Source organism: Poecilia reticulata, unplaced genomic scaffold (genome assembly GCF_000633615.1).
Source record: "Poecilia reticulata strain Guanapo unplaced genomic scaffold, Guppy_female_1.0+MT scaffold_562, whole genome shotgun sequence".
Classification (NCBI taxonomy): Eukaryota; Metazoa; Chordata; class Actinopteri; order Cyprinodontiformes; family Poeciliidae; genus Poecilia; species Poecilia reticulata.
This window is the reverse complement of record NW_007615319.1, coordinates 1-11,802: the sequence shown is the minus strand read 5'-3', so window position 1 is coordinate 11,802 and position 11,802 is coordinate 1. Positions and strand designations below refer to the sequence as shown.

At 38.7% G+C, this 11,802-nt stretch overlaps 1 protein-coding gene across 1 annotated transcript; it reads right to left on the bottom strand.

Annotated features, from left to right (window-relative positions):
* Nucleotides 1-5,498: 5,498 nt before the first annotated feature.
* On the bottom strand, nt 5,499-11,392 carry LOC103461076 (zinc finger protein 638-like; the record flags this gene model as incomplete). Its single annotated transcript, XM_008403399.2, has 8 exons — nt 5,499-5,826; nt 7,142-7,377; nt 7,456-7,620; nt 7,709-7,747; nt 8,698-8,759; nt 9,329-10,319; nt 10,450-10,488; nt 11,331-11,392. Coding segments are annotated over 8 exons (1,746 nt in total), but the record flags the coding sequence as incomplete, so codon positions are not given.
* Between the last annotated feature and the right edge of the window lie 410 nt (nt 11,393-11,802).

Here is an 11,802-nt window from a genome sequence, read left to right as displayed (position 1 = left end):
GCGGGGTGAGCGAGAACCGGAGCCTCTTCTCTGATGGCGTTCTTGACTTCTGGAATGGGAAGCATTTCTGCGGCGGGGTGAGCGAGAACTGGAGCTTCTTTTGTGACGGCGGTCGTGACTTCTGGAGCAGGAACGGGAAGCGTTTCTGCGGCGCGGTGAGCGAGAACTGGAGCCTCTTTTGTGACGGCGTTCTTGACTTCTGGAACGGGAAACATTCTTGCGGCAGGGTGTACGAGAACTGGAGTCTCTTCTGTGACGGCGTTCTCGACTTCTGGAACGGGAAGTGTTTCTGCGGCGAGGTGAGCAAGAGTCACTCTTGTGCTTGCCCGTCTCCTGACACCGCCTCCAGATTGCGTCTATTCTATTTAAACATGTGGAAAAGCAAAAACATGTTTGGATACATAGGATAAAGTGGGTTGCATTTGTCTGAAGACAGTATTTTACCTGGAGAATTGTTGTTCACAAAACAAGTCGGGGTATCTACAAAGAAAAAAAGAACACGTACAGCTGAAACCAGATGTCCGAAGATTTACATTTACAAATTTTTCTGGAGATGCAACAATTTGAAAATTTGTGCAGATAACCTAAGATTAAGGAAATCTATCAGTCAATCAATATGTGCAGCCCTGATTCACTTATCAGCAACTCCAAGATGGGTTTCCAGGTTAAAACAGAGACAATGTTTAAATTAAGGCTAACATGCTTTCTTGAACAGGTTAGGATGGGTCTAGTGGCAATAAAAAAACATTATTTCATTTTTTTGCACAAAATCATACTTTGATATTGGTTTATTATGAGCTTTCAGTTTGAGCCGTTTTAGAGCGTCTTGTCACTTTAAATCCTAATAAGCTGATGGTGGCTACATCAATGTTTACACTCACGTGAAAATGGCTGCAAACAGATGCAAAAGTCTATACAACCACACATCTTTGAAAAGCACAAGTGGAGCCTCCTGCACAACCAACTAGAATGCAGCAAGTGGTTTCTGGATGGTAATTCAACAACGAAACACTTGTCTTTTTCAGCATTCATTGTAAAGCGGTAGAACTAGCTACAACAAGAAGAACAGCAAGCTGTGGCTCTGCTACATACAGCGGCATATGAGGGCATAGTAGACGGGAAGAAAAGAGGAGTACATTTCCACCAAAAAACTCAGAAATTCTTAGATTAAACTCAGAACATTTTTAAACAACTCTACTTGGGTTTGGAACTCTGAAGCTCTACTTGGGTTGCTAGGCAACGGACAGAATTCCATTGGGGTTGCTAGGTGACGGGCTGGGCTTCCCTTGGTTGCTAGGTGAGGGGTGGTGCCTGCTGATTTGTGACGTTCCAGACACTATAAAACATTAACTTACTGCAAAAAACTAAAAAAAAAAAAAAAAAAAAGCCTTGTGTGTTTTTTTATACGTTACAGACTTTTTACTAAATGTTATATTGTGGGAATTTTATGTCTTACTGGTGAACCATTAATTGCAACTCCACTCTTGGTTCCATATTCATCAACGTGAACCTTTCTTACTAAAAAGTCTATATTTCTAAAAACAAGTAAAAATGAGTAAAATCTTAAAAAGAAAGAATAAACAAAGGTTGACTTTGTGCAAAAACCTTACAGGGTTTTGCACTTCTCACGATGATTAGCGGTCTTCATGTGGGAACACCAAGCCTGTTAAAATAAAAAAACATTTAAATTACATTTTATCAGTTTGTATTTTCAACATAAATCTATTGAAATATGATAAACCAAACTTAGTTTTTAGCAAGATATATGAGCTTATTTTAAGCCAATGATTCCTTAATATTTGTGAAAAAGTATTGGTTCCATTGGCAGATTATTTCACTTATAAGAAAAATGTTATAAATAAAATAATCTGACAATTAAATACATACTTTTTTAAAATTAACATTAATTATTTACTTAAAACAAGCTCCTTTAACTTGAAAAAAGTTTGTGAGTTAATTTTGTCTTAATTCATGCGTCATAAGATATTTACTAGAAATTGGTCAAAAATATTTTGTGTTTTTGCAGTGTAGATCACTCACCTGTACGTCACGACTTTCCTTGTTGCATATCGAACAGTAATGTGGGAAGGATTCCGGTGAGATTCCTTTACAGTCTCTAATTGTGGCATCTGAAGGCTTATTTTTACAAGATGACCCCTTAAATTTAGTCTGCATCACTGACTTATCCTGTCCTTTCTGTCCGTGCTTCAGCTCAGCCTTATTCTGCGCAGCAACCGTTGTTTCTTTTATTTGAGTTTTACTTTCTTTGCTGTTGGAACTCTTCTGTTCTGCTTTACCAGGTTTGGAGGATTTGGATGTGGACTCTGGTTGCTTTGGAGGAACAGGTTTGCAGGGTTTAGGCTCGCCGGGTTTCTGTTTGGCTGAAATTACGGCATGTGAAGGCTCATTTTTAGAAGATGATCCCATAAATTTAGTCTGCATCACTGGCTTATCCTGTCCTTGCTGTCCATGCTTCAGCTCAGTCCTAACTACAGGCTTCGTCTCTGGACTTTTCTTATTCTGTCCAGCAGCCATTGTTTCTTCTATACAAGTTTTGCTTTCCTTGCTGTTGAAACTCTTCTGTTCTGGTTTACTAGATTTGGATGATTTAGATGTTGACTCTGGTTGCTTTGGAGGAAGAGGTTTGCAGAGATTAGGCCCATCAGGTTTATGTTTGGGTGAAACCATTTTATTTTGCTCACTAATCTCACACTTGCGGCTTGTTTTAGAGTCCAAATCTCTGCTTTTGCCCTTTAACTCACATCTTTCCAGCTGGTCCCCACTGGGTTTGTGAGTTTCCACCAGTGACTTACAATTACTCTTATCTGTGCTAGCTTTTCCAGTCTCCTTTTTAGCAAAACTACTACCAAAATCACTGCAATCAACTTTATTTGACTTTACAGGAGTTTTATGCAAGTTACTCTTTAGACCAGAGAGTAATAATTCAGAGGATTTCTCTGCAGCTCTTTTCTTCTTATTAATAGAAATCTCCATCAGGATGCATTTCAGATTTTCTGGGGTGATCTGATCCTCAGAGTAAGCATTGAGCTCTCCCAAGTCGTCCTTGTCGAGTCCAAACTTGCTGAGGATCTCAGTAGCTGAATCTACAGTGTACTTGGGTTGATCCGATCTGCCTGGTTCTGCAGTTTTAGCAGCACCTGAACTTGGAGGAGGCTTGCTGTTGTCTGCACCTTCACCAGAAACACTTCTGCTTCTGTCCGTGCAGCCAGAAGATGGGTTTTTGTGATCTTTTTCGGTTTGCTTGCATATTGAAAGCCAGGCCAAGGAGGCAGTCTCACTGTGAGTATCATTGCAGCGACGTCCCTGTGGAATTGAAGACATTGCTGCAGCTGTGTTTGAGGAAGATGACTCAGTGGAGGTGAAGATTAGTGACCTAAAAGATGACGCAGAACATATTTAGGCAGTATCTCAGAGGAATATTTAGTAGTAAACATAAAACTCATCCAAACTTGTAGCAGCCACTCTATTTTAATGTCTATTTGTATCGAATAAAAGTTAAATTCTCGAACCAAAAAAATATATATTTCACCTACTTTCAACAATCGAAGCCAGTCGTACTGAGTCGCTGGCTTAATTCAGTCACATTTAGCCAGTAAACGTTTTAAAAATTACATTTTAAACAGGTTATTCTCCGGTTTCTGCTTCCATCAAACTAGCAAGTTATTGCTAACAAACGCGACCGTTAGTCACAAGTGAGACGTCATGACGCAACGTTCCAAACGGTGTGCGTGAACAGGAAATAAGGTCGCGCGGAATCCGGAGAGAATCTCGTTATTTTCTTGAGCTAATTTGATGCTCCTTTCTTCTGCTTTGATTCAATCTAACGACTAGATACCACCACCTGCTGTTGTGAGGATAGATTATCCAGTGTTTTCCAACCCTGGTCCTCAAGGCACACCGACCTGAATGTTTTAGGTGTCCCCCTGCTTCAGCACACATGATTTCAATTGATGGCTGATTAACAGGGTTTTTGCTAAATTGCAATAATCTGAATGGGGCGTGTTGAAGCAGGGGAACAACTAAAACATGCAGGTCAGTGTGCCTCGAGGACCAGGGTTGGGAAACACTGGATTATACCACCAATTAACTTTTAACACTTTTTATTTATTCAATTTGAGAATTAAAAATACTTTATTCCAAAGGGAAATTAAATCTCACAGCGGAAAAAGTTCAAAGCAAAACCAATGGTGGTGTAACACTTATCCACGAAGTTGGTTTGGTGGTGACAAAAAAAAATACAATAACAAGCTATAAGTTATATAGTTTAAAAATAGTTTGCACGTTTTTCTTCATTGGAAAAACTAACCCAAGGTAGAGCGCAAACACTTCAAATATTTGATTGTTATAGAAAAACTGTGGCTACAGTTGAGTATTGATCAATAAAAACAGCTAAATTAAATTTTTCCCACGGCCAAAAAGACCTTACTTCTGTTACGTCACTTTTAAACATCTGAATCAGCATTTTTGGTCAAGTTTGAGCATTAAAACAAGGAAACTGACTCCAGTTCCACTTTGCTCTCATCATTCAGACATTTTTGCCCCATACCACCTCTCTGAGCTGCTCCACCCTAATGATCTCTCTTACCCGCTGCGGTCAGCTGGTCCTTAATGCCACTTGATGAATATTTGGCACATATAAAGGACCCCATGGTGAGCTGTTTGTTGGTGTCCAGGAGTCTGAGTTAGACCCATGGATTACATAAACAGACTTAAAGTTGCAGTATGTAACTTTTATTTTAAAAATAATCATTGTTAAAGCTATCAACATGTTTTGACGACATGATAATCTGAACAAAATCAATCTCATCCACTTCCTCCTTGAGCTATATTTGCAGTCTGCAAAAATCCAACGATCCTGGTCATAAACAACCAATTAGAGCCAGAAGGAGAGTCTTATCGCCGTCAATTAATCTTGAGTATGCGTTGCTAAACGTGCTAATCACTGAGAAACAACTTACCATTACAGAACAACCCTTTATTCACCATCATGGGTGGCCATGCTAACTAGTCTTAGCATTGTGGCAGGCTGTAGTGTAGCAGAGAAGAAGAGGAGGTTGTATACACCCTCGTATACAGGATGTATACAAGGGTGATTGACAGGACTAACACCCTCCTCCTGGCTCTGATTGGTTGTTTTTGACTGAGAGCAGTACGTACATTTGTTCAGACGACAGCAGGTCTATAGGGAGAAGGCAGAGGAGCTTTATTTTTCACATATTACTTGTTTCTTATCATACTGTCATGACAGGTTGAACAAATATGTAAAAATCCTATTTTAAAAAAAATAAAATTTACATACTGCAGCTTTAATGGAGGAATGTTGTTGAAAGACCAGGAGCTTCTTAAAGAGACAGAGGCCCAATTTCAAAGTGTTACAAAGTCGAATTTCTTTTAAGTAATGTTTGACAAATAGAGAATTTTTATAATAACTGAAGGTAACAATTACTTGATTGTGCTGTAAAATGACACTAAGTGGATGGATAACACATATTAGCCCTTTAATAAATAATTTCTCATGTTTTTCATTTGCTCAGAGCAGTTTATTGTTGCTTCAGTAGTGAATAACCTCTAGTGAGCATCAAGGTGACACCAGAATCCTTCCATACATATATTTTTATTAAACTCTTTGTTATAAAACACAACAATAACTGTATTAATCCTTCCCCTCAGCACCGACCACAGATCTGCCAGCACTTTTCTTCTTCCCTTCAATATGCGGCTTCGTGTCCAGCTCCTTTGCATGCTCCAGTTTGGCGTCACTGCAGGATGGTGAAGAGTATGTCGAACAAATCCTGTCAAGCGCCGCTTTAAAAAAAAAAGATTTTAAGCAAAAAGGACAAAGAAATACAAAGAAACAGAGTCACAATTCTGATTTTCACAAACTCCCTCCTTCTGTTCCAATTCAACCAATTAAATTCAAGCAATTATCTGATTTCTTTGTAGCAGAAAGCAGGTAACGTAATCTCCCAGTACACAAGAGCAACTAGGGGAAACTTAGTCCGCTGCACATACATAGAAGTGGTAGCAAACTTGTTCAACTGATAGTGAAGATATATTTTATTTTCTAGTTCTTTGGTGCCCCCCGCCCTCTTTTCTGATGCCGCCCTGGGCAACTGTCCACATCATAAACAGCCTCTGTATGCCTGTTTTCAAAAAATGTCAACGAAAATGTTTTGTTGTCTCAAGCCAAACATGGCTTAAGATTCTCATTTTTCCAGCTTTTTATATTCAGGAAGGTTTCGAGGAAGCCATTTTCTTTTACATATTAATTTAGAAATGTCCATTAATTTCCTATGAAATTTTGCACTGAGGCGACTTGTCCTCATCCAGCCGAGTCACCGGTGTAATTTGTTATGAGAAATTTTGAGCTTGTTCTTTTGTTGATGTCGTGGGAAACTTTCACGTGGGAAACTTTCTCATTCGTCGCTTCCCATGTGACCTAAGTAACATTCTGCGAGTGAGAGGCTTTTAGGTCAAAAGAGGGAAACTGGTTACATTTAATCAGATTTACTTGAATAATTTTGGGGACAAAAATACTTTTAGGAGTATTTTTACTAAACTCTACTTTTTACTTATGACATATTGCTACTTTTCCTTGAGTAAAATTTCAGGATTTTCTACCCACTGAATGAAAAACAAACATGTTGAAACCAGAAATTAACCAGCCACAGACACACCTGCAGATTTTGTTAAAATCTGATAAGTTCTGAATTAAAAAAAAGAAAAAAGATTTTGAAAATTTTTTCTTTTGTCTGGTTTTGTTATTTCATTATTATGGTATTTATATTAATTAACTATGTTTTGGTCTGTCTGAGAGTGTAATTTTTAAATATTAAATTATTGATAATCTGATCAGTTACTCAGTACTTGAGGAAACTTTTGACCAAATACTTTATTACTCTTACTTGAATAATTTCTTCGATGGGTACTTTTTACTTTTACTTGAGTAAAAATATGTTGAAGTGGTCCTGCTTTAACATATTTAAAATTTTTAGCTACTCTACCCACCTCTGAAAATAGGTAGAGTGATTAATCCGCATTACGTAATATTAACAAGTTAAACTTTAATGTTGACAACCTTACAAATAAAACACATTTCTTTGCTGTGCTGGTAAAATACCAGATTTTTGTAGTAGATTCCTTCCCCGTGATTTCTCACAACGAGGACCCGAACTCTCTTTGGACAATCGGCTCTTGTGGTCCAGATTCTGTTTCTCGTTGCTCCGTCTGGGTGATGAAGACAGTTTCCCGTCTTTCCTCCCGGAGGACGACCGTCTCTCGTGACTCCCTGAATGTGAGCGGCAGGGAAGGGAGGACGGCTTTTTGAGACGTGGCGACCAAGAAGGAGATCGAGACCTAACAGAGAAGCAGAATGTGGCTCAGGCGGATTTATTTATTATAAACTGGTTCTGCTTTTTCAATCTCCTGACAAACCTGCGGGTGTATCTACGGTCATAAGGTGATCTGGACCGGGACCGGGACCGAGACCGAGACCGGGACCAGGAGCTGCTCCTTCGACCCTCTGAGCCGTAATACTGCTGGAGGTTACCGTTGTCATGCCGACGGAACGGTAATGTAGATGGACTTTCAGCTTCAGCACTAAAATTATAGTAATGATGATTTAAAACAATACTAGAAATTCAAAGGATTCAAAGTTTACTTCTTGTTTTAAGTGGAGGGATTTTACCTGAGGATTGGTAGAACATCCCCATCCCAATGTGGATATCTGTGGAACAAGGAGGAGAAAAACAAAACATCAGAAGTCTTCTTCTTCTTCTTCTTTCCTAACGATGTTCATTCTATACATGAGACAGCTAAGATGCTCTAGCTTAGCATAAACAGCTGTTACCTATGTGAATGGATTTGGGCCACTAAACCCTCCTGCTGTCATGTTACCCTGTTCGCGGTCTGGCATAATTTTACTAGTTTTTGTGTGTGATTTTGGGAACTGACGGTCTGACGGGTCAATTTCCCCCCCGCATCCCGACCGAGACATCTACCGCGTTCCTCTTGAGCATCAGGCCCATGGAAGGGTTAAAAAACCAAAGAAAGATGTACTTTTCAACAGAAATGTGAGAAAAAGGTCAGAATTAAATTTTTAATCTGAGAAATTTGATTTAAATTTGAAGATTTTCTTGTCAATCTGAAATATGTCTAGTTTCATCTGAGCGTTCTGACTTTTTTCTGACAATTTTGACTTTAATTTAAAAATTCTGACTGCAATCTTAGAATTCTGACTTTATTTTTAGAATTTAAACATTTAATTTGACAATTCTCAGTTTTATATAAAAAATTATAACAGTCTGAGATTTCTGACTTTTCTTTACAAATTCTGTCTATTGTTGAGAATTCTTACTTTTCTGTGATACTTCTGAATATAATTTCAGACTTCTGACTTTAATTCCAGAATTGTTTACTTTAATCAATTCAGAAAATATAAAAAAGTTTGGTAATCTTACATAACCTAAAACAGAAACGTTTGTTTAATTATTAATGTCAAACAGTGAGAAAAACTATTTTTGTGCCTTTTTATATATTAAGTATCCGAGTTCAAATGTTCGTTTGGTTTGAAACACCTGAAATGCATTCATCATCTCGCATGAAGAAATGAAGGACACTTAAACTAAAGATATTCTTATTTATTGTTTTTAAGGCAGAGTTTAGGAGAGGACCTACTGTGTCCGGAGGATTGTGCAGCTCTCCAGGTGAAAGCTGGAGTTCTGGTGTGACAGCCAGTCCTGGGAGCCAGAACAACAGCATATTCACAAATATTCAACCTAAATCAAAATCAAGTCATCTGACACTTTTCAAATACAGTGATATTTTAATACTGCAGTGCTTTAGATATTAAAGTATTCTCATTCCTTGTCGGTTTTCTATGTTTTGTCACAAACAGAAGCACGTATACTTTATAAAGTCTTTATTTGTGGGCTGCACAGTGGAGCAGTTGGTAGAGCTGTTGCCTTGCCATGTTTTAATTCCCAACAGGAAGCGTTGTTGTTTTGAAGAATTGTGATTGGCTAGTAGAGTTTTTATCTTTTCCCTACACTGCCCCCTATGGGTGTGGCATGTTTAAAACATTGCCCAGTGGTGTAATTCAGCGGGTTCAAGTGGGTGATTTATTTTTGGAAAGATTTTTGCGGTACTGCTACGGCACTGGCCGCCATCTTGTCTTCTGTGTTGTTTCGTGTTGCTAGGATACGAACAGCTGTTGCCGTTCTCAGCTCTAGTTGCTTGTTCAATAAAAAACTCAAGAATGAATGTTCTAAAGCTTTGCTAACTTCACTGTAAGCTAACATCCACTCACCTCCATATGGAAGCACTTCTTGTTGCAGATGGAGCAGATGTGTGGGAACCTTGTCGGCGCGGCTCCTATATAGTCTTTAATCATGGCCAGTGTTGGCAGATGGTTGGAAGTAAAGGTCTTAACAGGCGGCACTTTGATCGGAGACAGTTTTGCATATGAAACACCACACGACAAAGCTTTCCTAGTTTTACATGTTGCTTTAATGTTATGCTTCAGTTTAGCTGTCTTCTTCAAGTCTTTGACTCTTTTTTCTTGACCTTTAACCTTTAAACTGCTGGGTTTTTTGGATTTGGACGTCAGATTCAGAGAAGGTTGAGGATTAACTCTTATAGACTTGGACGGCTGGATGTCTTTCTGTGTTGGTTCGTCACATTCTTCCAGTGGTGACTCCTTCCTACTTGCGGGACTTGGATCATCCTCAGTGGGCGTTTCTATCGAGTCGCTAACGGCAACATAGTTAGCAGAATGTCTGTAGTCAATCACTTTAACTGGCTTCAGAGGACCAGGAGGCGTTTTGTCCGGACTTCCAGTTTCGTCGGTTTTGGGTTCAAGAGGGTTTTCTGCAGCTCGTTTCTTCTTCCGCAAGAAAATCTCACGTAAAACCAGATGTAGATTTTCAGAAGTCAGCTGATCCTCGGGGTATGACTCTAGTTCTTTTAGGTCCTCTTTGTCCAGTCCAAACATGTTTAGGACTTTGGCGGCTGATTCTGGAGTATACCTGGCAGGAGTTTCTGGTTCTGGATCAGCTTTCTCCCCCACAGACGGGTCGGTTCTGGATCGCTGCTCTCCTTTATCCCCAGAGGAGCTGACCGTGCTGGACCTGCGCCGTTTTCCCGTCGGCCTTTGATTAGGCCCTGGACTGCGCGAGTGAGATCGTGATCTCCGACTCTGGTGATGCCGCAGGTTGTTGGACTCGTTGTTGTGACTATCAGCTTTTATTTTTTGCTTTTTCAAACTCTTAGTATCTATGAGTGACTTTTTTTCTTTTTTTCTTTCACCAAGAAAAAGCAAAAAGGAAACAAATGAGGAAACAGAAATCAGTAAAAATTTATATTTACTGATTTTTACTGATCAGTAAAAATTGCAATCTGCTGTCGATTGCTTTTGTCTCAGAAGTTTACCTGGGAAGTGGTTGAATCTTAGCAACCCACTCAGGATATCTGTGGAATCAAAAATACTAATTCAGCACAAGGAAGAAGAACCATAAAGAGCACATTACTAAACAATTCAACTCCTAAATCTAAAAGAAAAACTGCCTACAACAAAAAATTTACCAGTTGGACGTTTACCATATTTATTACTTTTAAAAATCAATCATAATCAACAAAATGTGGATTTTTTTTTAACCATTAACAGGGTTCATACTATGGATGAAACTTATAAGAGTTAACTGAGTTAATTGATATAAATTGACTAAGGATTAATTGATCAGCAGCCATGTTTCTTAAAAACTTTAGGTTTCTTTTCATAACAAAGGGTTATATTTTTATAATATGCTGAAGAAATTGTTAAAATGTATTTATGTTTCTTACAAATACATCTGAACTTGTTTCAAACAAGAAACATTAAAATAGTTTAACAATTTCTTGAATTAACTCTGTATTCCTTCAGGAATAACAAACTATTTGTCATTTTGAATTAAATTGAAAACCTAAGGAGTTTATCGGGTGTTTATATTTCCAAACAAAACAGCATAAAGTGCATTTTGCTCCGTTTGAACCGTATCTCTCTCCGCCATCTTTGCTTCTGTATCAACGGCTGACCGGCGGCGCCCTCTGCTGGATGGCGGCCGAACTACAACACTAAAAGACCGGTCGACTGTTGCTCATGGTTGATTTGTACAAGTAATAAAAATGTTAACATCCAAGGAGGTGAATAGTTTTTATAGGCACTGTGTGACAATCTCCAGGAAAAGGAGGAAGTTAGTTTCTTGTCTACCCATAAATTAACCCAGTATGAGTTCAGATAAAAGTGTCAGAAGGAGAATCAAGTAAAAACTGACTTCAGCTGCAGGAGTATCCGGTTCCCAACGTGGTTCGTTTCATTCAGGTGGAGGAGCCAAAGCTTGTAGAGAGAAAAACAACAAAACATTTCAAATTATTTTAATTCCTAAATACCAATAAAGAACAAAGAATGTCACCGATCAAAGGGAATAAAATTGAGTGAAATCGGACATTTTGAGTTAAACTACTAATTTCCTGTCAGCAAAGGATTGATCAGGACTGTAATCCTAAATTAATCATTTTATCTCATTATTTCTCCACTAATGAAAATATCTTCCAAATTAAAAGAGAATAAAGTTACAGTATTATCACAATAAAGTTGAAATAATACGAGAATAAAGTCGTATTTAAATTTTCCATCCATCCATCCATCCATCCATTTTCTTCCGCTTATCCGGGGTCGGGTCGCGGGGGCAGCAGCTTCAGAAGGGAGGCCCAGACTTCCCTCTCCCCAGCCACTTCTTCCAGCTC